We start from the raw sequence: 27,893 nt of genomic DNA, 5'->3' as shown, positions 1-27,893 counted from the left end.
TAATTCTGACTGTAAGGATTATTACACACTGTAGTTGGGTACATCATTTTGAAAGAAAAAAAGGTTTTGCCACAAGCAGAGAAGCGTTTGTACAAACTGCTCTTTTATTCACTGCTCCTTTACACCATTTGTACAGTCACTAATGTGAGATGCAGTACTTAGTGTGGGTGTTTAAAATCAGTCGGTGCATCACAGAATGTATATTTAAATAGCAATAAAACTCAATTTCAAGCCTCAATTGTAAGGGAATCCTCACAATCCTTGCAGGGAGTCACAGAATTCGCATTATGTTAGATAGATTCCTGTTCGATTATCATACCGTGAAATGTTAACGTTCCTTTACCTCCAATTATCACTAACCTTAAACTAATCCTTGTTTCTCGAGACGAGATATCCATAATAATAAGCAGTCACCATCACTTTAGGCAAAACAACTGCACAGGCCTCCCACCTCTCTACCCTCAACCCCGCCTACGCACCCACCCACACAATCCCATTTTCAATGCAGCCAAAATGTGGCTGTTTTCACTCAGGAAAAAAATCGTTGTGAAAGAAATGTGGGTATTTCCACAAGGGGAGCAGGAAGAAGAACATCCAGAATGAGCTCCAAAAAACATCAAGCATTGGCTGACTTACTAGATAACTTTGTATCATGCCATGTTGTGGCCCTGAGAGGTTTTAATGACTGAACTCTATCTCTTTTATGTCTGACAGTCTTACTTGATCTTTTTTTCTTTTTCTTTTTTTCACCACATTCACTGTAAAGTAAAAAAAAAATGAGGAGAAGATGGGTGTGCGATCAGTTATTTCTTTTGATTAAAATTGCCTTTTCTAAGATGGTATTTGATGAAACAACAAGGTGGATGGTTGGGTCAACAAAGACTGGAACAAATTGTAGTGTAGAGCACGCACAACCAAAAAACTTTTACAGCCGCAGGATGAAAAAATAAGATTAATGCAGAAGTCAAGCAAACAATCCAGACATTGTGTTACTAGTGGGAGGTGAAGTAGATTTTCTTAAAACAAGTGACCATGAGTTTCCACTAACCTTGAAGGCTACGGCTGGAGCTACTTTATATTTTTCTTATTGTCAACAAATCCCATGAATAAACCAGCACTGTGTTGGTGTCTGTCTCCATTTGACTTACTTGCTCTGATTGTTAAACTCAGTCCATGCTGATTCATCACTGAAGATGCAAACCTTTGAAACCGGGTAATGAGTATTGTAAAATTGGATTCTTATAGGTTCAGCAGTTTCCTAAAACAAATGGACAAACATTACTCAAACAGGACTACATTCTAAATTTGTTGGGGGTTATTTAAAGACACATTTGGTGTGCTAGTTATTATTTTCTGCAAAGTGTTCATGGAAAAGAAAGTCACCATCTACAAACACTGTGGCGTAAGTTGTGTTTTTTAGGTATAATTATGTGTAGTTTCTGGAAAACAATGGGGCTCCATACTGCTCGTTAGTAAGAACAATTAATCCTTGATTTTTTCATGAGATTTGTTGACAATAAGAAAGTATTGTCAACAAATCTCATTATCCTTTTAGTTGTCTGAACTTGACATGCTGATTCTGTCCTAAGTAAGATGCCGATGAATTATCTATTTTGTCCTTTAGGTGTGGTGACCTCATTTAATTAGATTGTATGCCGTTTGTTTAATCATCAACGCCAAGACATTTTACTGTTTATATTCACGATTTTGTCTGTTATTTGCTCTTTGCAAAGTAAATTTAATCCCCTTTAAAAGTGCTGTGCACACATCAAGTCTGTTATTTTGTCAACAGTGTGAGTTTAACAGAAAGAATCACTTTTGCAAACTTGGTGTGTTTGACTTTGGGCTTTCGCCATTACAGCTTCCCATGGTTGACTGGGGCCCAGTTTACCTTTGGCCCTACCAACAATGCTGCCTGAGGGTAGAGCACACTAGGTGGGTGTGTGTGTGTGTGAGAGAGAGGGTGACATGGTGAGGTGGTAACGGCTATGGTGCTGAGGGCAGAGAGGTGTGAAGATAATAGCCCCAGTGGGGAGATATGCAAGGCAAGGGTGCTTTATGAGGCTTGGTCAGTGTGGTGTGAAGGATTCCTGCGTTGCACACAGACACTGAAAGAATAATTTTCAACTTATTCAGTTTTATACTTCTGGTGGCTTCGGATCTCTTATTCGCTCTTGTTTTCTCTCACACACTCTTTGTCTCGTTTAGCTTCCCTTATGAAATTAATTTGCTTTATTGGCATGGCCACATAGTATAATATTCCTGCACAAGGCTTACGATTATGATAGATGGTTTGCACATTACTGCTAATGCACTATAAAAATACAATTACTATGTTTTAATTTATCTTTTTCTCTTTGTATATATATGTTTTTTTTCTGTGCTTAACATGTTTTTACTTTTTAATATCAGTTTAAATCACCTACTGATAATATTTACTATCTATTATAGCGATGACAATGAATCTGAACAATGGAAGAAAAGAAATAAGATATAGCGTAGGCAGATTTTGAAGGAGATCAGTCCATGTGTTGTGCTGATTCTCCCTCAGGCTGTGATATGTTCTGACCTATTATTCTGCTTTTATATTCAATGCCAGATTTTTTTCCTGGAAGTAAGTATTGAATTTTAGTATTATTTTGGTAAAGAAGTTGCTTCTTGTGTCTTTATAAAGGCTACAGTGGAGCAGGAAGTGTTGCTCTTTTTATATCTTTTGTTGCTGGCAGAACCGACACAGTCTGTTTTTTCTGGGTTGCCAGGTTTGTCCGGTTTGTCTCAATGGTCAGACTGTGGTCACTCAGTTGGACTTTTTTCTTCCTCCGTTTCTGATCAGTCACAGAGCCCAGCTAATCTGCCACATGGCATTTGTCTGTTCAGCGCTAAATGGCATTGGAGCTCTTGCAGTATAGACGTCCCGTGCTTGATGTACATTTCATTTTCTTTGGCTTTTGTTGGTCCAGATTGTGCGAGAGTTGTGCTACTGATGGAGGAGCTGAGGCTCATGCCCAGCTGGCACTCCTCATGGCAACATAGAGCTTTGGTGAGAGCTTAACTGGGCTTTAACCACAATGTTGTGTTTGAGTCAAATTGACCGTTTTTGAATTTTTATTCCAAGGAAAAACACTAAAAATTGGTTCTTCATCATGAAACTCTGTGTCCATGTTCATTTACATAAAGAAAAATATCTCTTGACCACTATGAATACAGTTTTTATTGCCAATAAAGCTAGTTGATTTGCTTCTGGTAACACCTGGCATAGAGATGTAACAAAATACAGATATTTAGGATTGTTAGTATGCAAACTAAAAAAGCAAAAAATATATATATTATCTAATGCGTTTGTTACTAATATAATGAAAAGTTATGTGAAGTAAATGTAAGTTTTTATTTCTGTACTGATTTCAAACACATTTTTAATTTGACAAGCTGAATACAGTTAATGGCTTCAATGCTACACAACTTAACGCCAGGCTGAAGAGAAGAGTTTTGCTGCCCTCTCTGGTTAAAAGTTAAAAACAAACGTTTGGTCAGAAGTGTGGTTAATTGAACATGTTACCACACCCACCACCAGTGATGTCATTCTGTCCTGGAGTTCACCTGTACATCATCTGTACATCACTGCAGCAAAGTGAAAACCTTCAGGGTGTGCTGAGTTATTCTTTCATTTTTATAAAATGTTAGAGCTCCTTTCAGATGAGAATTATATGTCAAAAATGAAAACACACTTACCACACACACTCCCCTCCATCTCTCTACAGGTCCTCTCTGTTTTTCTGCCTCTCCCTCTGTCTTTGAAATACCACACACTCACAATTTCTTGTGTAAACAAACCCCTCACTGGCTCTCCCTCTGTCTCTCTGCCTCTCTCCCTGTCCTTGACTTTGCTTCTCGTTATCCATCTTCAAGGAGAGATGGGGTGAGGGTGGGGTTGCGTTGGGGTGAGGAGGGGTGAGTAGCTGGAGGGAATTATGTTTCATCATCCAGCCATATGAACTGAGATGGAGCCTGACATCTCCCTTTTGCAGCTGCTTGTCTGAATATCATTGTTGTTTATGACTCTCGTGGTACAACATTCAGAGGAGAAGGCTCTCTCTTTGGTCAGTTCAAGGGACCAAGTCATTACATGCAACAAAAATTAGTCTCAGACCATCACTGAGGTGGGGGGAAAAAAAATAAACCACTTATCTATGGAACGTCTGCAGCAAGGCACTTGGCTTTATAAGGAGAGAGGGGATTGGGAGCACTCACTAGTGAGTGGTAGTTGCATGCAGACAAGCAGCTGAGAGGGAGGGGAAAGCACTCACAAAGCTGAGTAGTTTGTGTGGTTCGCCTCCAGAGGGTTCAGGTTTACAATGGAGAGGAGGAAAGCAAAATAGAAACTCCAAATGGCGGAGCTGCAGCAAAAAGCAGCAGCACTCGCAACGTGATGGGGAAAAAAAACAGCACAACGTCTAGTGAAAAGATCAAGCGATTTGTCACGATCCTCAGATCCGCCTTCATGGAGAAAACACAGGCATGTGGGTAAAATTATGAAAGTGAGAAATTTATTATTGGTTGTATTTTTTAAGGTCCTGGCAACTCTTTGAAGTGAATCTTTCTTTTGGTATTGCGCCTTTTCAGTGACTCACTAAATCCCATAAGCTTCCATAGTATCTCTAACGACCAGACTGGGGGTTTCTTTAATCACACCGACAGTGAATGTGTTTTAAGCCTCCCGCTTTGTAGTTTTGGGAAACAACAACAGAATCAATTAAACAGCAAGGGGGACGTGGCATGAGGGAGGAGAGGAGTAAATAATGGCACAGACAGAGACTGACAATTTGAATGAGAGAGAGACGTTAATGGGATCCATTTACTTTTTTAACAGGTAACATTCATGCCCATGACTATGGCTCTCACAATGGAGGCTGGTAAATTTTCTCTGCAGTGTAGACTCAATAAATAGGTGCAGGTATGTGAACATTTGCTAGATTGAGACACAAGAGTGACTCAAGGGCAACTCTAATGCACTGCAGAGAATTGAGCGAATGAAATGATGATAAGTTATCATCCTCAGCTGGAGCTAGACTGTATGAAACCGAAGACGGACTGAATGAAGACAAAACAGTGGGGGCTAAAAAAAGTGGAAAGACCAAGATGGAATCCAATCAGGAGCAAAAACAGATCTAGATTCAATTCGATGAGGATTGGAAGTACAGTACAGCAGTCTTTGTTTCTCCCCTCTCATTGTAAGAAAAATGCTGAATGTGCTTGTTGGGTTGGAGTGTTGGAGGCCTTCTAGGTGATAAGCCCTGTAGAGGCCCAGTACATTAATGAATTGACATTACACCAGGATCAATGGTGAAGCTCTCAGGGTCTGAAAAACTACACTTAATGAAAAGGGATTACTCTCTTAAGATCAAGGTCCTCCACTTCCTTTCTTCCCCACCGCTGCTGCTTTTCGTCTGCTCTTTTATATTCTGTTGTGTTTTCTTTCCTCGCTCCCCCTTCCTTTCTGAAACACACACACACACACACACACATACACACACACACACTCTGCAGTTGTTCACAATCACAATCCCAATGAACTGTTTTAAATGCAAAGTCAGTCTGGAGATGTGGACTACACTGTAAATGAAAAATGCTCAAATGACTTGCAGCAGTCAAGGATTTGCAGTTATTTTACTGATGTTTCCTGAATTATTACAATCAAGCACTTTCAGCGACAATACTCAAAGTTCTGCAGAGAAACACTGTTACACAAACAGCAGGACAACTGGACTGAGTGAGCCAAAAATCAAACCAGCAACTCCAATTACTAGACAACCCCATCCGAGCCACAACTGCCCTGCAATGCAATTCATTTTCCTGATTTTGCCCTCGCTCGTTTTACTTTTGACAGATTCATTGGCATGTATGTTCATTTACTCTCTGTGTGAGTGCAGCCAGAGGCGCAACATGCCAGAAAGTTTCAACCTCAAGAGAGCAATGAGGTAATTTAATGAAAAAAGTTTGCTACATTTGTAACCAAAATTACAGTTAGACCTTCAAATGGCAAAGAGGATAGTGTTAAATTCTTGATGTAAGTATATAGTTACATTTATATAACTACATACTTAATTACATATATTAACTATTGTCATTTTATAGAAAGTTGCATGTAATTTAGGAAAGCAATAAAATAATATAGAATAAATAACATAAAACAAAGAAATGTTTTATATACAACTACAGAAAATTACTGTAAAACTTTAGTTATTTTCCATAAATGTTTTTTCTTTACAGAGTATACCTATACAACCTATGCAGATGGACACAGAGATTTGAGTCTTTGCTTAAAGAAAAATATGTATCAAATAACATATCATTATGTTTCATCGCCTTAGGTTTGCAGCTCTAAAAAGATTGCACCATCTGTAGTCAGGTGATTCACAGCAACTCCAATAAAGCCAAGGCAAATAAAGTACAAACTTCTAAACCATCCCTGCACTGTCCCCCCGTCATGGCTAATAAACCTCAGCCAAAGACCCAAAGTAGCATGTTCAGCAGTTTATTGGTAACGTCATTGTTTGTCTGGAACATACTGAGCACAATATGTGTCTGGATCAACACAAAAGTGGATCATGGCGCTGGAGTTGTTTGAGAAGTTTCTGTGAATGTTTTGGTACATTTGAATCTGGGTCACCAATTGAATCTATTGTCACTGCTGTAAATCTGCACTGACTACAATCCTCCCTGGAGGAGCAAACTTCTGATACTAAAGCACTTCTTTAATCTGCTTGCATCTACTTAATGCAGCTGATATAGCATATAGTTTATGAGTTATAGCAGGCACATGTACATCCATATACACTGTGCTGGAAGATGTATGTAACCCTAACCTCTCTGCACACTCGACACACATACCTGTGTTGTGTCCTCCCTTGTGGTTGTCTTTTAGCTCTGGCTTTCATCCAGTGAGTCCTCTTCATCTCTTGGTCATCATACTGTCTCTTGAACTAATGAACCACAGTGCGTTGCTGTTCCCTCACACACTTCTCTGCTTGATTTCACATCTCTTCTTCTCTTTTCGAAACCATTAGTTTAGACTGTTGAAACTCTCTGTATGTGTGTGTATGTGAGTGCCTTTACGTCCATGGAGCACCAAACTCTCACCTGCTATGAATAATTGATCTGCTGAATCTAGGGCGCATGAGGTTTGTATGCAAGGAGGCAGCTGCTGCAGCAGGAGGGTACCTTACAGTTTGTTTTAAGAGAAACATGTAAGGGGTTCCAAGAGGTGGAGACTAGTGAACTGGAAAAAGCCACCTTTCCGAGCAGGTATAGGTCTATACTGACCTGATGGTTCCAGAGCAGAGCTGTGCAGCATCTAAATCATTAATCCACACATGCTTTTAGTTGCATGTACTATAGACAGATTGTGGGTATCTCCAAGGTCAGTCTACACATGTCAACTCGATGCAACTTTAATCAACATTTTCAAGTAGCTAAACAAGGATTGAGACTTCGAATGGCAGCAACGTCTGATATGAAAAGGAGGCAATGGTGGGAACGGAGGATGTTGACAATCGTCTCAGAGTTAACAAATCACTATTTATTCTCTCTTTCGTGATGATAAGCAAGCAGCAACCCAATAACAACTCAGAAGCTAAAACAAATTGAATATTTGTCTGGTAAATAACGTGAAATTATTCCTGTTAGCACATGGACATTGTTAAGTCATGCGCTAAACCGCTCCTAGGCCACCCTCACGCAGATTATAGTGTTTGAGCTGACACCTATCTAAAATGAAGGACACCGAGATAAACATGCAGAGCAGATTGAGACAAATTGAAACAAAAAAAAATAGCTTATTATATTTTCTGTGTCACTATATGAATCCCTAAAGTAGAAATACTTTTTTTTTTTTCTTTTAGTTTTGGCTGGAGCCTTGCTTTGGCCGTTCTGCTCTGCTTTTCTAAACACTCTGTTAATTTAGAAACTCCATGGGGGAATTTCACTATTTTGTTTGGCCCCTTCCACAGAAACATCAAAGCACAGGGTGAGTTAAAGAGCATCAGCCCTGGAGCTGGTAATGATTCATTGCCTTGCTAAGATTCTTCATAAGGCAGATGCTCGCTGACACAAGGCTTGTAACCAGGTCCTGGTCTTATTCATGGACGAACTACAGTATCAGTCCTGTAGACATATTTCCCCAAGTGCATAGCAACCTTTACCTCGCCATTGAATTTGGTGGAATTAGTAAAACTTATTTTTGTCCAGACGTTTTTTTTGCTCAGTCTGCTGGCTGTCACGCCATCACCTCAACTCAGCTGTCACTCTGACAGAGACACACAATGATTGGCTGTGCTGCACCCTGTCATTGACTTATATGCGCATGATTGAACAAGACACAGGAGCCAGACAAGCCACTGAGACTGACAACCGTCCGGCTGGCTGTTGAAAGCCATAGACTCAGCTTGAGGAAGAGGAATGTGAGACAAGAAAAAGAGTTTATCCATCATTATTATTATTATCCTTAATGTAATGGTCTTGCATTTTTCTGAAGCATATGATTCCTGCAGATTATGAGCAATTCAGCATGAATGTTTCACTATATTTATTTTAAAAAAATGTTTGCAGTAATTACACAAATTTTTTATTCAGAGGTGTTGTTTCATGTTTCATGTTTCAAGACATTAATTTGAAATTCCTTATTCTAAATTTGTAATGCATTGACCTTTAATCTCTGAGATCACAAACACTATTTTCACCCCTGTGAAGAACTAAAAATGTTAATTAAATCACTGTGAACCTGCTGGTTAATTGGCTCATATTCAGAAACCTATCATGGGTTTTGTTGCCTGTGATCTGGCAGCGGTGTTACTTGAGTGTCACTCATAACAAATTGCTCTCAGGCAAACTGGGAAAAATATGTGACTCACGGAGACTCTTGTTCCAAGAATCTTTAATAAGCAGTGTGGGCAAATGAGGACACATTAAAGAACTAACACATATGTAGTTAGATGAACTGAACTAGAATCTGCCATATGTTGCGGTAACGACACAGGTTTACCATGCATTTTAGTGCCACTAGCTTGTGAGACGACGCCAATAACCAAGGTCTTGTATATTGTAAAACAGACTGTGGAGATCTCTTTGCATTTAAAGCACCTCTGGATTATTTCAAACACCTTCAACCATGAAAGATAATTATCAGCCACTCTAGCAACGGGAATTGCGTTATAAATGCTCTCTATCACTTGCTGAACTACATATAGATACACTTGGGTGATTTATATAGGTTTTGCAGAACCATTAGTTTGGTCAGTGCAGTGTAATACCGCCACGGGGAGTGCAATATATTTGAATCATCTGGCTTTGTGCTGTCATGATGGATGAATGTAGTAGTTGGTGGGTGATAGTGTTGCCCTCAACAGCAGTGATTGGGCTAATGGGCCTGTGTATATTTGTACATGGATGGTATGTGTGTGTTCTCTGTATGTTGGCGCGTGCGCATGTGTTTGTGCGTGTAGTCCGTATGGCATCCATCAACGTTTAACAGAATGCTGTGAAGGCGTGACGAGCAAAAGACCAGCGGGCGCAGATGCGCCTGCAAATGTAAGCAAGCCAAATTAGCACCTACTAGACATCCATTAAGCCTGTTAATTAAAATGTAGGTATTAAAACATCTGTGGGTAGCTCAGCCATCAGCCATCCGCCTGGTACCTCAGCATCTTCGAGCTCCATCTTTGAAATAAATGAGCTATATTCACCTGCACACTCTCTACAAACCTTCCTCTTTACTCTGTACATGCTCCGTATGGTGCCGCTTGTTGTTTGGAAGAGTTATTTTTAGACTCTCTGATTCCTCAAACTGAGAAATGCTGCCTTCACTCACACCATCTCCATTTTTTTTTTTTTACTTCCCTCCGGTTTGCTTGCTCTTATATGTGTTTTTGTGTTAAGGAGCACTGTAATCAATGAGTTTCTCATCTTTCTGCAGTTGCAGCTGTTTGCACTGTTGAAGTGTGAGAGAGACCTCTGGCGTGCCGCTGACCTTCTGTCTCTGTTGACAGTTTCCCACCGTATATTTTCGTTTCTTCTCTCACTCCAAAAAGTGACTCTGGAGAGTTATCGACAGGGTCGCCTCATTGACCAGCCACTCCTGCTCACAATATCAAACAGCCATAAAATAGCACTTAGCAGACATAAATATCAATAATGTGGGGAACACACTGGTCTGTTTAACCCCTGACATAACTTGGCACTCTATGTACCAACCTGCTATATGACTGGGCTCCAGCTTTTACCTGCTGTCTTTACTTTAACCATCCTTCTGCAACCAGGAACATGAAACAGTTCAGCCCCTTGATGTGACGCCAGCCCGACAGGAGAATGATCAAATCATAATTAATGCGCAGGAATTAATGTGACAATTCACAGTTTCAGAGCACATACTGTGCCGAGACACACGGCCCGCATCAAAGGAATTAAACATGGAGCAAAACAACCAAGAGGAAATCACTACTGCAAACCATGCCGGTCTGAACTTTATATGGGCATGTGAACATTTTTATAATAACCTACATATCCATCCATATTTTTATGAAGTAGAGTGATGAGGTGAATTGAGGTAAAAGCTCATTGATCTCTCTCATGAAATTTGTATCAATCACAAAGAGAAGATGGAGATAATGAGAGAGAAACATTTATGGTAACTCTAACGAGGATCTTCTAAAAACATGTCTTCAACTCATTATCGGAGAGATATCCTCAATATTTTGTAAATACATCGCATATACTAATTACTCAGCTCTGCGTGACCTAATTTATTTGTAGTGTGCGAGCGTGAGATAAGATGATGCTGCTGCTAGACACACACAAACACACAAACACTTGTGCACTTGCAAGCAATCGCTCAGGTTGTTGACGCCTCTGCACCAGAAGAATATCACAGTGACGTGATGTATTTCCAAAACAGTTATATTCTGCTGCATTTCTCCGAGATCTCTGCATTGTCATTGCTCCCTTCCCATTTTCCTTTCATTTACTAGAAGAATAGTCAGGCAACCTTATGAGGCAATATTGCCTGCAGTGGAGCCGGGGAATGGCAAATGAGACAAAATCTATATGCTGTGAAAAAAACAACAACAAATATTAACTGGCAAGAAGTGTTGCTGGTCACAGCTGTTGCCCGGAGTGTTCATGTGTGAGTTTGCTGTTCAGTCAGAAAATAATGTCAGCAATCAATTTTTTTAACAAGCCAACAGAGACGCACTTTAAAAATGGTAATGAGAAACAGCTTAAGTGAAGGTATTAGTTCTGTGCCGTTATTGCTGTTTTTTTTTTAATGTTTTAAAAGTAAATACTACTAAATGCTTTTGTTCCAACACTGTTAATTAAAATAAATATGCAATCATCGACCCATACTGGAAATTGCGGAAGCTGATGTTCTATTCAGAGCATTGTTCAGCTTGCTGTGAAATCTGTGAAGGCTTACATGAACCACCAGTATAAATAGACTAGATTTTATGTAAAAACTTAATAGACGCTCTTTTCTTGTTGTAGCATTTGGTTTCACTGAATACAAAACAAGATATTAAATAAAGCATTTAGTTAATATGGTACATATTAGAGATACAAATGAATACATGAACGGATAATATGCTCTGAACAGATGGCGGTATTTGAACATTTGCAGTAATATTTCTGTTATTTGTACTACAATATTGAAGCCTGGCACCTTGCATGCATTGCACATGACAGAAAAATGACTAGTTAGGGACCATCTCAAAAGTGCCATGCCAACAAACCAAGAGAGCTTTTCAGATTTTCGTTTTGTTTTCAGAGACCCTTCAGAACAACTTAACGCTCATCAGGGATTACTCCCATGTTATACACAACCTCCAGTTTATCAGAGAAAATCATGCAAAATGGCCACAAACTCCTTTTCTATCTCTTCTATTTCTATTTCTATCTATTAAGTCTCCACCCAGACCATTAACAGTTAAACATCTGCAGTTTAGTTTTTCTTTATTTTGAAAAGGTGAAATAAATACAACTCAAAAGGCTTTTAATAATTATAATAATCATAATATTTGGCAGATAACCTTATAAATATACTAACAATAGTATAAATTATGATACAGATACAGGTTGTAGCATCATAAGACCCTCATATACTAAAATATTAAGAGTATAATTTCACACATTATTACATATAATGACTTCACATTTAGCTCCACGACTTAATTTAACTGTATACATTTTGTCACCCATGCTCTTCCAAAGTCTGTTAAATTAATATTCTGATATATTGCTTTAACAATATTAACCTCTGCTTGCATGAACATGGCAATGAATGTTCATGGCCTTTTGAGTGTGGAGGCATTATTTAGAACTAATAGCAGCAGCAAAAATACCAGGGTGCTTATCAGGGTCTTTGGAGAGACACAGGAAATTGAGTTTGTCCAGTCTAATGATGGGCAGAGTCACACAGCTCTACAGACGTACCATTTCCCTCCTATTAGCAGCGATGTGTTATTCATGAGGGCAAATCTAGTGTGAACTGTGCTTCACCGATAGTCTACACAGGCACTTCTCAGTCTGTCAGGGGACCTGAGCCATTGTGTTTTATTCATTTATTTATCTATTTCTCTTTCTACACTCCCAAAGAAAAAAAGACAACTTGGTGATGATGAGGGCACTGAGCCAAATGTGATTCTTCCTGTGAAGAGCTATCGATACCATCTGTCATCAGTAATCGGGGGGGGGGGACGAAAATGGGGGTGACGGGGAGAGACTTGGAGGTGAAAGACTTGTGACGAGTGTTAAAACAAAGCCCAGGCTGCGACCAGAAATAGCAGTGTCTTTTCCTTTCCAAAAACACATTATCTCTCTTTCAGAGCCTCCTCCTTTATTCTGCCAAATTCCAATAGGCACTATTGGCATATATATGCTCCGTTGTGTCCAAAGCTATTTATATAATACAATTTGAGCTGAATGGCTCATTGTGTGAGTGCACAATGCAGTTATGACACACATTAATTTCTTACATGTTCATTTAAGGACAAAATACTCACACAATGCACATTTCTTCCTGTGCTGAAAACCAGTCTCCCTATTCAAAGCTCTGTAAACAAGCGTCATTCCTCCTTTCATGCTTGTCAGACTGAAATGATGTTGCTCATTCAATCCCACACCCTATGCACATGTTAATGCTTGAGAATCTATGGCTTAGTGTATCCATAGTGAGCTTATACACACTGTGTAATAATGAATCTCATAGTAAACCCTTTCATATTTCTGGGGTGTGAATGCACGTTTGCATCTGTATTTAAAAGTCCAGTGTGTCAGATTTCAGCAGATCTACTGGTAATATATGGCAATAATGGAATAATAACTATGTTTCATTAGTGTATAATCACCTGAAATAAGAATCATGCACGCATGTAGCCCAGAACAAACAAACCAAACACTGGATCTAGATAGGGTCTTAAGGATTTTCACAAATTTTGCAGCCACTGTAGGTTCCCTTACACACTTGAGGGGTATTCAGTTGGTTGCAATCTGCAACCCCACCACTAGATGCCATTACATCTTTACAGTATTCTTTTGCATGTGCAAATCTGTACATGTGGTGCTTATGTCAGTGGGCTGACAAGTGGTAAAATCTGCAATGGAAGTGCATGTTATGCCAGCTTCAAAAGAGAGCACACATGGACAGCAAGAAAAAAACGGTGTATGCGTCTCCCTCGCCACTCCATCTGATTGCAGAATGGAGTGTACTAGATACTTTGAGCATCTAAGGAGCATTCACATCATAAATTCACATCAACTTAAAGCCTCATCAGGGATGAAGTTTATAAGATTTTGTTCACAAGAAAAGAAAAGGAGGAAGATTTTACACCTCATATTTACCACTTATTGCGTTTTTCTTTGCAAATAGACGTGCAGCCATTTTAGAGGAACAGATTAAGCAGGATGAAGAATCTATTACTTTATCCTGACAGGCTGAGGAGAGTGAGAGGATAGGAGGCGCATCCTTGTGTCCAACGTGATTAGCAGATCACTGATTCAAAGTGTCCCACTATCTAGGCAACATCTCCATTCTCATTACCTTGCTTTCCCTTTGTATCACACTTATCACTGTCTGTCTCTTGCATGCTCTGATCATTCTCCTGTTACGAATCTGCTATTGACATGCATGAAGTAAAGTGTTAATGGAAATAGTGTAAGGCCTTAAAAACCATAATTACTGGAGTGAGAGAAGGATCGGTTTTATGAATAATGGAATCTCATGGATGGATCTCTGCTTATGTAGGTGAGATGAAAACATATTTTTCATCCCAGAACTAATGTAAAAACAAAAGACAAATTCAATTTGTTGTATTTTGAGTGCTCTTTGTAAGATTGCTTCTTCTGTGAGGGTCATAGTATAATAAAATGTGAACAAATACCAAATGACTAAAAAGCTGCATCTCAAGTACCTGATAGATGCTGTTTAATGCAAATCTTCCTCTAACAGCGTCTGGAAAAAAATTGACTTTGTCCCGTCTTGCTTATTTGTCTGATAAATAAAGAAAACATTTATTTCCCAAGAGTAATGCAATCCCCTTTTTACCTATTTACTCAGTCAATAGGTGCCATGCTTGATACATCTTCATGGAAACGGTGTTTAGTGAGAAAGACTGAGGAAACCGCGTAACAAATCTAGATATAGCCAGTAATATCTACATTGTGATGCAGGTCATGACATTAAATTGAAAAGTCTAAATAAAGCCAAGGTCTGTTGTGGTCTCCAGCATATTCATATGCATACCAGCACACACGAACACACACGCACATTCAACCTTTTGACAATTTTCAACTGTGAAGAATCACCTCATTTAGTGGGCACATTTTTGGTTCAGGAGGATGCATGCGTTTCCATTGTTGCCCAGTGGCAGGGCTTAACAAATAGGATTAGATCCATGCCCAGGAGAGCACACTCCTGTTCAGGTGACACACAGCTCTGTGCCTCAGCTCTGCAACTAGACACAGAGAATTACTGTTAAAGGTCAGTGGAGTCAGACATTGAATGTCACAGCTTAGCCACAGTTTGGCGAGAAAATACATTAGATAAATACGCCTGTCTCTTGGCTGAGAGTAATTCTGCAGCTCCTGAATTTCCAGCATAAAAGACACAGGCTTACTTGGTGAGTTAAAAGGCAACAGAGGCATATCGATTAGAGGCAGTGAATCAGCCCTCAGCTATGCTGTGAATAATAAATTGAGTAGAAGACAGCCAGGGGTTGTCAGATGGAACCTTCATGAAGGGCTGTGAGTTGCGCTTCTTTTTCGACGAGACTGTGGATAAGTTACATCTCCCGTCTCAGGCATCTAGGGAATCCGATCAGAAATCGCCTCAGAACAGCTTACTACAAGTTTAAATAAGCATTCCACACCCCATTTAACAACACAAAAAGACTGATCACAGACTGCACTCACTGCAAAGTAGTGCCAATGGACTCAGGGAAGGGATTGGACACTTAATAGCACATCTCTCTAAGGTGGCTGAATATTGGAACGGGTAATTTTTTGAAAAAAGCTGCATATGTGTTGAATCAGACAAGAGAGCTGCACCAGGGATCCAATCAGCTTCGCTAAGATGTCTTGTGACTCACTGGAGCAGGTGTTATTGTTTGCTCTCTTCAATAGACTCCTCATTGTGGACCTAAATGCACTTTGCTCAGTAAACTGTGACAGATAGGGTCCATATGTATACCAAGAGCTGTGGCACAAGTCGAACCAATCAGAGAGACATTATCATTGCTTTGTGGGGGGAAAAAAACGGAACACAAAGTGGATCTAGGTTGAGCAGCACATGTCCCAATTTAGCACAAAATGAGCATAAATTTGTTTGCAAAATCGAGACTCAATCCTTTGTGGATTCAGTTCAGTGTCGCGTGACATCAGCACATACTGTAATGTCAGTTTTTAACCACGCCAGCTGCGTGGTGGTTTGTTTTATCTTACATTCATGGTTATGAGGTTGCCATTTGTGGTTCAGAGTGAAACATTTTGACACCTATTAGATTGATGCTTGGGAATTTGCTACAAGGTCCCTAGAGGATAAACTTTAATGACTTCGGTGATTCCCTGACTTTTGCTTCAGCACCACCAGGAGGTTTGACATTATTTAAACACCTGCATAATGGCATTCTCATTCGAAACTCAGATGCTATCTATAAGAAAGGTCTGCGGCGTCTATATTTCAGGCGTAAATTGAGACAGTTTAAAGTGGACAGATATTGACCCTCTTCTATCGCTCCTCTGTGGAGAGCATTTTAAGTTTCTGTTCTATTGCCCGCTGCTTTTCATTGTTGATGAATAATAAAAAATAAACTGTACAAGATAGTCAATATATCCTGTAAGATTGCTGGACAGCAAATCAAACAGCAAAAGGCGATTAAAAAAGGGGAGGTGATACTTCTCTAATAGAGTTACTGTCTGGCAGAGGGTATGTGTCATCCTTTCGAACCAACTGGGCTCGCAGATCATTCATGCCGACCGGTATTGTTCTGTTTCTGAACAGCCTGTGAACCACAAATAACCTGAACCTCTGTGGAGGAGGAGGAGGATGCTACCTACATCATGTAGAGCATGTTAATGACATGTGGTGAATAGGTCTCTGATAATGGTTGAGATCTTGTGGCATTTGTATTTGTTATAGGTGCTTGTTGTCATCAATAGTATTAGATTTTTTTTATTTATCTGACAATTGCTGTATGGTACGTGATCGGTTACCGAAGGGATGAGGATGTTATCTTTATAGCTTTAGAGCCACTAGTGGAAGTAGATCCTTGTGTTATTCATATTTATTCTTTTCAGGTTTAATATGAAGTTAAAATGAACCCTGCACTTAATTTATTTTCATTTTTCCTGTCTTTCATTGTCTGGGTGTGTGTGTATGTGTCTGTGATTTATGTCTCTAATCTCCTCTTTTTTCTCAACCTTCCTCTTTGTGTGTGTGCTCACTGCAGGCTGTGGGCTGGAGTTCCTGCTGGTTCTCTGTGGGCTCGAGTTTTCCTGGTCCTGCCCTCGTCACTGTATCTGCTACACTGCACCAAGCACCGTCTCCTGCCAAGCCCACAACTTCCTGTCGGTCCCCGAAGGCATTCCTCCTGACAGTGAGCGCATCTTCTTACAGAACAATAAGATCCATCGCTTACTTCGGGGCCACTTCAGCTCCGACACAGTCACTCTCTGGATTTACTCCAATAACATCACGTATATTGAACCCTCCACCTTCCACGGCTTCACACTGCTTGAGGAGCTGGATCTGGGAGACAACCGCCACCTGCGCTCTTTGGCTGAAGACACCTTTCACGGGCTGAGCCGCCTCAATGCGCTACACCTGTACCGTTGTGGGCTCAGTTCACTTCCTAATAACATCTTCCAAGGCCTCAGAAACCTGCAATATCTCTACTTGCAGGTACACTACACAGTTTTGTTCTGGATCATTTTACCACCAAGAGTTGTCACTTTTCCAAACTGAAAAAACTGAACTATCACACATTGTGTTTCAATTAATTCAAACACAACCCACGTAGCCTAATCGTAAACTGTGATGCAGAGTTACCATTCTGTTCATTTGTAGTGCCTCCACGCCCTCACTTGAGTGACAAGCTGGCAACAACATCAGCAAACAACTACCTTTATCCTCAATTTTTCCATCCATCATGTCAAATCCAAAATTCTTCAACACATGACTTCTCTGATGGTTTAGTGTTATGATTATCATTTATCATTATCATTATCATTTATAAAAAATAATTATAGCCTAGTTTATTGAAAGCAGCAGGTCATGTTTTAGGTTAGTTGGACACAGGATTATTTAGTATTATAGTGGACACAAGTTAATGCTACAGCAATACAATAATGTTGGAAATAAAACGTTGCATAATATGTAATCTTGCGATCGTGTGCTCTCTGTATCTTTTCAGGATAATCATCTGAAGTTCCTGCAAGATGACACATTCATGGACCTCCACAACCTGAGCCACCTGTTCCTGCATGGAAACCGACTGTGGAGCATTAACCAGAACACCTTCAGAGGCCTTCGAGCCTTGGACCGACTGCTTCTGCACCAAAACCAGATCGAGTGGGTTGACCGCTTGGCCTTCCATGACCTGAAACGTCTCACCACCCTCTACCTGTTCAACAACTCTCTGATACAGCTGTCCGGACAGTGCCTGGACATGCTGCCCGCCTTGGAATACCTGCGCCTCAACGACAATCCCTGGTCATGTGACTGCAAGGCCCTGTCGCTATGGGAATGGTTGAAACGTTTCCGAGGTTCGACGTCTTCAGTGGGTTGCCAGGCACCGGTTGATATGATTGGTAAAGACCTCAAGGAGTTGCGCAAGGAGGACTTTCCCGACTGTACACCAACTGTACCTAATTCTGAGTCCAGATCCCAGACTAACAACTTATCTGGCACTGTGAATCCGTCTATGAATCGCGGTGTGGTGGTGGGATCTGGAGGGCAGACCCACATAGTGCACCCCTCGAGGCCTGGCCGTTCTCGGAACTGCACAAAGCCTCGTAACAGGGTGAGCAAGGGGAAGGGTGACAATGAGGTCCACCACTCAAAGGAGATCATGGCAGACAAGGAGGATTCCTCCCCAGATTTCACAGATGGGGGGAAACATGACCACACGTCTCCAGACGGCACCGTCACACGGAGGAAGCACAAGTGCACTCCCCGGACCACTGTTCGCCCCCCTAGTGGGGTTCAGCAAGCCAACAATAGGGCGACCTTATCCCAGTCCTTACTACATGTCTATGCCCTCTTTGTGGCCTTGATAACAACAAATTTTGACTACATTCTCCGTTGACCTTCGGAGGGTTTGGCAAACGCTAATCACAAAAAAACAAAGCCCTCAGACCTTCTCTTGCTCCTGCACTACAAGGCCTCTGTGTCTTTTATGTATGTGTGTGTGAGTGTGATTATATGTGTAAATGTTGTGTAGGGAGCTTTACTGTTCAGACTGAAACAGGCATCAAAGCATCAAACATCTACAAGAGAAAGACTCGCGCACAAGAATCAGAGAGAGAGTCAGAGAATGAGAAACGGTTAACGCAGACCAAGCTTGCACTGCCACTTATGCCAGTATGATTTTATCTTCATATGTCTTGGTGTAGTTTTCAAGCTTCTGTTTTACACTCACAAATGGAGCTCAGATAACCAAAATTTGGTGAATGTAGAGAAAAAGGAGGGTTGACAAAGCAAACGAGGTCAAACCTGTTTGTTAGTGAACTCTTAGTGAGATAAGCTAGTACAAGTGCTCCATCCAGCTTTAATTTTCAGTTCACAGTGTGTAAATTGTTATCAGGAATGTGCAAATGGAAAGTCGATGACCATCTAAAGCCTCCGACGTCAGCCCTATCTTGCTCTCATCCTTTCTGCCAAATGTGTTTTCCTTCCGTTGCTTCCGTCGTTTACAACAGATCCGGACAATTTGGTGTAAGTGTTACTCATAAACAAAGAAGAAAAGTATAAGCATGGCAATAAATTGTCTGCCAGTATCAGACATGAGAATGTGCCAGACTCACAACAAAATGGAAATCTACGTCACAGATAAGACTAAAAACAGAACCTGTTAGCTCATACATCATATGAAGTCCTACCAAAATATAACTTCTCTTTGCATAGTGTTGGCTTTTTTCCAGGTATTGTACCAACCCTTCTGCCTAGTTAACAGAATTTCTCATTGGTATTACATTTACAGCCTCCATCTTCATTTACACCACGCCTCTCCCTCTGTGCAACTGAATATTAAGCTGCTAATTGTTTCAAGATGACGAGGACTGCCATGCGCTATTTTCATTTGCTTGGAGAAACAACGCGTGTCTCTGGGAGATCAAGCTGTGAATACTGAAGAGTCTGTCTATATCTTGTGTCAGATGTTGTTCATTTGATTTTTTCTAAGACACACAAAATGGACCTAGAGACGAATCCCTGCTGCAGGGCCAACAGGAGCCTTAGAGGTCGAGGGTCAAATGGGGTTTTCTCAGTTTCCCAGTGAGGTTGTGCTGAACTGATCCCCTCCGCAGTGAGGGCATACCCGCCTCATTGAGAATGTGAGGAACACATATTTTGTTCTTAATTCGCTTAACTCCAAGAACAAGAACAAGACTCGGGAAAAAAAAAATAAAAAAATGTGTGTGTACCTTAACTGACTCGTGATCAGTAAAAGAAAAAAAACAAAAACATTTTGAATCAAGCATGATAAAAACAATTATCATGCGGAGAGAATTACGCCTCTTAATTAACTGATGTGATTGTTTATGGATGTGGGGATCTGAGACCAAGACAATCGCTTCTGAAGTAACACGAGGATGCATTGACAGATGGACAATTACGGGACATCTTGTTGTACTTCTGGAGCTTTTGTGCCTCCCTTAAATGTACTGATAAGATGGTGTTTGTATCAATGATGTGAACTGTAACCATGGAGAAAAGAGGACTTCTTGCAGTGCTGATATTAATCATTTACTGTATTACTATGAGAAAAACAATATCAGTGACATTGATGATGATAACAGGGTTTTCTTCTTCTCCTGTCAGGAGGAGTCTTTCGATTTTTGATTTTCTGGTGATTTGTTTATTTACTTATTTTTCATGTTATATTTTTAGATCCTTTTATTTGTCACTGCACAATTCCTCACCTCCCTCTTTCTTGTTCTACTGTATGCCTATTCATCTTCTTTCTTTGTCATAATTCGAATTGTTCAGTAAGTTATCATCAGAAAACAACAGTACAAAAATGTTTATAAAGATATTAAAATCTATATCTTCTTATGTCTACCGTTGCAGTCTGAGTCTGTTTATTGCTGCGTTTAAAGATTTATAGGCTTGTTTGGAGAAAGTAAAAGGCGTCCTCGAGCCCCCTTTTCTTTCTTTTCTTTCCTTTTAATTCATTTAAACCAGAAATTGATTCTGTCTGCAAATGTAGTCTTTTTCCCATCCTGTTTCCCTCTCTGTCTTTGCTCTAGCTTGCAGTTTGTCTCTCCTGATCAGACCTTGCTGGCTAAACTATAGCTGCTGCCTACAAACACATCCACTCTCCCCTATACACATCTAGGATTTATGTATGCAATGTAAACACTAGTGATAAAAATGCAACAACATACAAGTTAAACATGAAATGAGTTCCTGATTTCAAAAACAAGAAAAAAAGAAAATTCAAAGATGACATACGGACTGTGGTGTGATATATTGCAGTTCAATAAATCATTGAAAAGTACTAAGGATATTAATGAACGTGTCACAGGAATCTGTAGATATTCCAGGCTATTATTATTATTAATGGGCCTTTAGAACATGAATCCTATTTCCTCTTTTTTTACATTTCCCACACTGTGATAGAAATTGATCCACAAGTAAGTGTTGCATTAAACTTCTTTTTTCAAATTCTGTTAAATGATAAATGAGCACAGAAGGACTGCTTCTATGCATGGCTGAGAGTGCTGTGTAATTATATTTTAAACTGATAGCAGGTTTGACATCTGGTGTTTGATGCCCATCTACTTACCGCCAGCTTTCGCCTCCCTCCCAGCTCATTTGAAGAACCGCCACATGACTACTTTTTACACTGCACCTCCCAACGATTTCGCTTCCCTTTACAGATCTCACTAAAATCAGTCATTCTGGTTGCAAGACTGAACATTATATTTCTGGAACAGCCCCAAAATGCAAACATTTAATCAAACTAATAAAGCTACATCTAATTTTATCAGACACATTCAAAATATTGCCAGTTTTCTTGTTTTGATGAAGTTGAATTTTTTGGTTTAATGGTAATTTTGTGCCAAAAGCCTCTAAATATTTAGTGTTTGAGTATATTTTTTCAGTCTCAAAGTCAATCTCATCCATAATGATCAAGTCCAAAGTCAGTGAAGGGTAATTTTCTTTTTTTTCTGTGTTCATGTCTGAATGAACTGAATGAGATGTTAAATGATATACAGGAAAAAAAATATGAAGCATTCCCGCATCCATTTGTAACTATTTACAAGAGCTGATGGGGTGTGGATTCTCTAATAAGCTTGTTCTCATGCATACAAACATCAATCACTATAATTTAGAGGAAAACGGGAAACATGCACTCACTAAACTGCACAGACTCCATGAATCTGAGGATAAACATGTTTATTTGCAGAAGTAATGGGAATGGAAAACTTTACATTTTATTGACTTGTGTGTTAAATAAAACACAATTTTATATTGAAGCTGAAGAAAAAAGGTTAAAATAATTCAAATATTTATATAATTATTAAATCAAAATAAAAGCACCAGTTTTCAGTAAAGTCCAGAGTCTATTATCATTCACCATGTATTGAATTTTACTACTAAACTCAGATTATAGCAGCATGGGAAGCAATGTGTTTTAATGGTTGTAGTGAAACGCTGAGAGCCCTTCTCCCTCCTCATGTAATGTTTTTGCTCAGCCACTGACACTGAAGCACCAGCCGTGAGAGTTTCCAATATACCGCTTTCCTGTCCCGACATTCAGGTCACCAAAGTGAAGCAAGTAAAGTAAACACGCCGCATGACAGATACTTTTGCTCAGAATTAAGTTGTAAAAGCTTTGACTCGCTCAAACTGCTAACTGCACCACAGTTCACCAGTTTGTATTTAAATAAACTCTCTACAAGGAGAAGCAGAATGATTATACATAAACACAATGTTAGAAAGCCCTGGTCATTATAATCTCTCAGAAAGCCAGTGTTTGTTTAAACAAACACTGGCTTTGTCACTAGCACTGATGTAATGATGATGTTAAAGTTTCTTTTTGGTCTCAATCCAGCCTGCAGACTGCCATACTCGCCCTTCTTCCCAAGATCCCAAATAAACACTGGGTGCCACCTGATGACGGAGCCCCACAGCTGCCACTGAATAAGAAAGCTGGCAGCTGAAACTACATTTATCAGCTCTTATTTCAGAGAGTGGGTGGAATATTTGTTCAAAACTAGATGGAGCTGCTTATAACTAAAAAACTAACAGCTAATTATACTTACTCTAATGTCCAGCTTGATGGCTTTAATTATGCTTTAATTATGTTAATGAAAATAAAAATAGCAAGTCTATTAGATTATAAGGTCAGGATGAATTACTTGTGCAAAGTTCAATTGGACTAAGTTTTAAATGTGTTTATATACCCCCAGTTTTAGAGTGTAATACCACTGCTGTAAATATGGACAGCTGTACACGTGTATGTGTTATGATTAAAAACTAGTAAGTCAACAATGTCACTGACGTACCAACCTGATAACCTCTTCCTCCCTGTGACCTAAACTGCCTATGTTACCTCTGCAAACACTAACATCACAATCCAGGAAGCCTGGCTAACAAACTGAGCTAACATTAGCTGACAGCAGCTATAGTTTGCACCAGTGTAGTTTTATGTCCATCGCTGATAGTTGAGGCTGAGCAGCCAGAGGACATCAGAGGGAAAACCAGAAACAATTTCTCCAGAATATAAGATCCAGTTTCACAAAAATCAGTGACACAGTTGGGGGTGTGGACTTTGTGTCATAAAGCATTACACACTTCTCAGCACACAGGTGCAAAAACAGGTGTACGAATATCTTTACACTTTAAGGTGTTGAAAGGTTTTTGGTAAGAGCCGACTCCTTGTGATGTAAAAACTCTTGCTGGATGTACTGGTTCATTAGACCTAAACCACCTTACAGCATCGCCTGGGAAGAGGTTGTTAGTGAACAGCACAGGAAGTGGACCTTAAGTTGAAATGATGTTATTATGTCATCGAATGTTTGGAAACAATTTGTAAATATAAACTTTTGATAACTAAAACCTAGTGAAACGTCAAAGTTAGAACTTGACCCTGGGCTGTCATTTAACTCTGTGAAACAGACAATTAGACATTTACCATGATTTACTATAGAGTCCACCTCTATGAGGTAATCAGTAAGGTAATAAGGTCACTTTTCAAAACATGCCAATTATACTAATTGCTGGACTAATAAAGTTGGAGTGAAAAGTACTGTAGCAACCATCTCCAGTCAGATTTATCTTGTTGCTGGAGAGTTTTACACAGAATTGTCTGATTTTGCTCCACTTTGAGGTAAATTAGTTACTGACTCACTCACGTATTATACTCTCATCTGACTTGACCCAGTTTTTTGGAAAGCACATCAAAGGCGAGGAAGTAATTGTAATTGTTTCATTGTTGTTGAGGAAATCTAGGAGCGATCAGCTTACAGTCGGGACCCAGTTGAGCTGGAAGATCCTCTGTGTAAAAACAGGTAGGACACAGACTGTGTCGTTAGAAGCTGGAGCCAAAATGCTACTGAATAATTCAAAGATGGGTTGAGGAAAAAAAAAGAAAAGAAAAAAGAAAAGTCTAAAAAACGTGGAATGTGGCATCATTAAGAAAATGAGTGGAGGGAGCGAGAGCTGGAGACTACAGTACATCAGTAATTGAGCGGTTAGAGGGAGGGGAGCTGGCTGGGATTCATCGAGAAATGACACATGAAGGGAACACAAGCAGACATGTGAGATCACAGTTATGAAACAGGGAAAGAAGAAAGCACTGAAAACAATGAGAAGATAAATATAAAAAGGCGTGTGCTGCTTCGAGAAACATCTTTGTATTAATATATGCTGTATACAAACAACAGCACCACAAAGGCTATATTACACACCGCCGAAAATGCAGTCCTTCTAGTATAGAACCAGCATGTGAGATCTCACATCACTTATTCATGCAGGGATGAGATGCAGCTTGTTGATTCATCGTAAGTTCTGTGGAAACAATGCTCTCTGACTGAAATACCTCCACCACCTCTACCACCACCCCCCAGCCCCCAAAATAGGAAGCCTTTGACCATCTGTGCCCATTTCTTGCCTTTTTATTTACTCACTGTCACTTCTGTGTGGCTTTAATTAAAACCAAGCAATTAGAAAATTGAATAGGAGATGAAGAAAGTGGGTGAGCTGGGAAAGGAGACGGTGCACAGGGGGGACATGATAATTAAGAGCGGACATACCACAAAATGCCACAACACTTTGCACCTATTCCCTCTCCTTCCACGAGTCCCACTCTCCCCACTCAATCACAAAGCTAATATCACCTCTCTCTCTCTATAAAACCCTTTCTTATTCCGGCTCTTTTATTTTGTCTATTTATTTAGCTTAAAATCCCCCTAGAGCTATGGTGTGCTCCAATTCTGCAAACCAGCCAGCCTGCATACTAAACTGAGAGGACTTGAGCAGCCCAAGGCCACACCGCCACCTGCATGGATTAGAGGCTTGCTAATCCTCTCATGTTTGACCTCAAGTCAAACAGAATATGCAGAAAAATTACTGAAAGTCAGCGTGGCATGTTTCTCCATAACAATACATCTAGGTTAAATGATTTTTTTTTCTTGCTAAGAGGAGGGAGGGGCCGTAAGTGCAGTGTTACTTTTCATGAATTGCATTTCCCTGTTGCCAATTTTACAGTGGAAAATGCTGACTGTTATGTGCTCTTTAGTGCCCATGGCCTGAGCTGATTTGCCAGGAAAATTCGAGTTTATTTCAATTGTGCTCACCAGAGTAATTGCTGAGATCCTGGAACATGGGGACCAAAAGGCCATGGAACAGTCTGACCATCAGGCAGCCAACGGTTACGCAAGATAAACAGCATATTTGGAGGCAAAATGAAAGGTGTCCTGCTTGAAAGGATGTCTGCTGGATGTGGTCGTGTTCCAGTCCAGCTGCACCGTGGCTCCATCATGTCTCGGTCGCAGTTCAAACGTCCACTGGAAGCCGTTCAGAAATGAAACATCTTTAAGGAATCTGTTTTTCGGCAATTTTCTCACCCCGATGAAGGCAAGATGGCCAAAAATGGTGTCTAAAGCATGGCGGAGAAGAGCTGCGCGACAGGTCGTCACCGATCTGCACCTCACAACGTAAGAAATATATTTGTTTCGCAACATTTGTTTGTAGTTTACAACTTTATTGAACCCTCATTTGCAGGTCATTCATGATAGGTGCTGTAACAGATACTTTGTGGTGATAACACTTTATGATTAAGTTCCCAATATTGAACCTGACCTGATCTGATAAATGGCGAAATAAGTAGTCCCTGAATAACCCTGAATGAAGGAGATGATGTGTTTTTAAGGAGAGCAGACTTGAAGATAGTACATTAAGGAATCATTGTATAATGATAAGTTGTTAGTTAATAGTTTACTTTCTTTCTTACCACTGAGTCTCAAAACTAATAACTACTAAATGATTTCTATTTACTTCAAGAAAAGTGATGCATCACACTGAGAAGTTGATCCCTCATTACTTCACCATCGTCGCACCGTTACATATCTTTTTCCAAATAAGTGAAGGAGCATCCTACAAAATTGGTCGGCTAATGTTTACTGGAAATTATTTTCTTAATATCACAAGAGCAATAAATCTTTCAGACTAATCTTGAACTGAATCATCATTATTCAGGAACTATAGCAATCTGTTGTATCATCCTGACTCATTCCTCAGTAACTACTTAGTTTCTTTGTGTACTTTAATACAAAGTAATACTCTCGGAAACTGCAGCAGTCCTTCTCCTGACTCACAGACTTGAGAGAAGAAGTAACATTAACAAACATGACAACGCCAATAACCAATGATCAAACTCTGTTCTCAATAAAGCTACAGTCTCAAAGTTAATTTGATCCTTTATAGACCAGGCTAACACATTTTTCTGTTTTTATTCATTGGTTCTGTTTGTGCTGGATCAGATCCAATGAATAAAGACAGCAAAATGTGTTAGGTGCAAAGGGAGACCCTCCAGTCAAGTATCCAGTGGACTGTAATGGATGTTTGCAACAGATAATTTGGGTTATAATGATACTAATGATACCAAAACTATGAAAATAAGATCCAGGTTTTTTTCCATTTAAGACAGCAGCACTTCTCTTTTCTTCCTTGAAGTTCACGCTCCCGTTGAAAAGGCTCTGTGGTCTGCTTTTGCTCTGATCAATGCCTACAATTAACAGACGCAATCAATTGAGGAGTCCTGAGGAACAGAGACGTCGTCTTTTGAGTGTGAAGCATCTACGGAGCCCATTACTCCTGGAGGGGTCCACGCTCCAGTCAAGAGGCTAATGACACACAGAGCACCCCCCACACACGCTCACAATTAATCACTCCTCTGGCAGATCTGAGAGAAGGAAAACTTGTCTTCACAGCAGCATTTTATTCTGTCCTCTTCTGGATGAGGCGGCTGCTGATTGTATGGACACATTCAGTTAGCATAATTGTAACATAGAAACGAAAATGCCACAAAAATGACTGAATATCTATGGTAGTAAAAGAGTAGCAAGCAACTTTAACTTGGCATACTAGATTTTGGAGTGTTTAAAAGTTAAAGCTGTTGTGGAGAAATTGCTGAAATCAATGGTCAATGGTGAGGTCAGGAAGGAAGAAAGTGTTCAGGAGCCTCTGATGTCTTATGCCGTATTATTTATTGACGCTTGGCCAAGGAGAATTAGAGACACTCTCAAAGTTCATCAGAAGTGCCTGAGTCGGTCTCACATTCTGCCGAACTCATGCTGGTGGATCGACTTTAAACCCCAAGATAACACCACAAATACTACACGCCCAGAGTTAGTCAAAGAGAATGTCTTTACCCATGGAGGTGTTATTGTCAATATATTCTAGTCTGCAGACACAGATGTCTGTTTACACAGACTGGAACGTCAACAGCAAGCTATCTATTATGACTAAGCAGGCAGCAACAGGTGTCTTCGACCCTGGCCACCACAGTGTTGAGATAGACTGGCACCTACTGTTCTCAACCAAAGCCAAACAACTAATACTGCCGAGGACCTCAAGGCCCACACATGACCTTGTGTAACATAAGGATAGAAAATTCCATAACAAA

General features: G+C 40.0%; 1 protein-coding gene across 1 annotated transcript in view; it reads left to right on the top strand.

Annotated features, from left to right (window-relative positions):
- The window catches only part of rtn4rl1b (reticulon 4 receptor-like 1b), a 132,199-nt gene extending 111,395 nt beyond the window's left edge, over positions 1-20,804 (top strand). The window contains exons 2-3 of the mRNA XM_027280694.1: positions 16,989-17,440; positions 17,952-20,804. Of these exons, the coding sequence (XP_027136495.1) occupies positions 16,989-17,440; positions 17,952-18,845 (1,346 nt within the window). The 3' untranslated portion in view covers positions 18,846-20,804. The remainder of the gene's footprint in view (positions 1-16,988; positions 17,441-17,951) is intronic.
- The last annotated feature ends 7,089 nt before the right edge of the window (positions 20,805-27,893 follow it).

The sequence above is a fragment of the Larimichthys crocea genome, chromosome VII, assembly GCF_000972845.2.
Source record: "Larimichthys crocea isolate SSNF chromosome VII, L_crocea_2.0, whole genome shotgun sequence".
Classification (NCBI taxonomy): Eukaryota; Metazoa; Chordata; class Actinopteri; family Sciaenidae; genus Larimichthys; species Larimichthys crocea.
The sequence above is the reverse complement of the archived record's forward strand: the minus strand, read 5'-3'. Positions and strand labels throughout refer to the sequence as shown.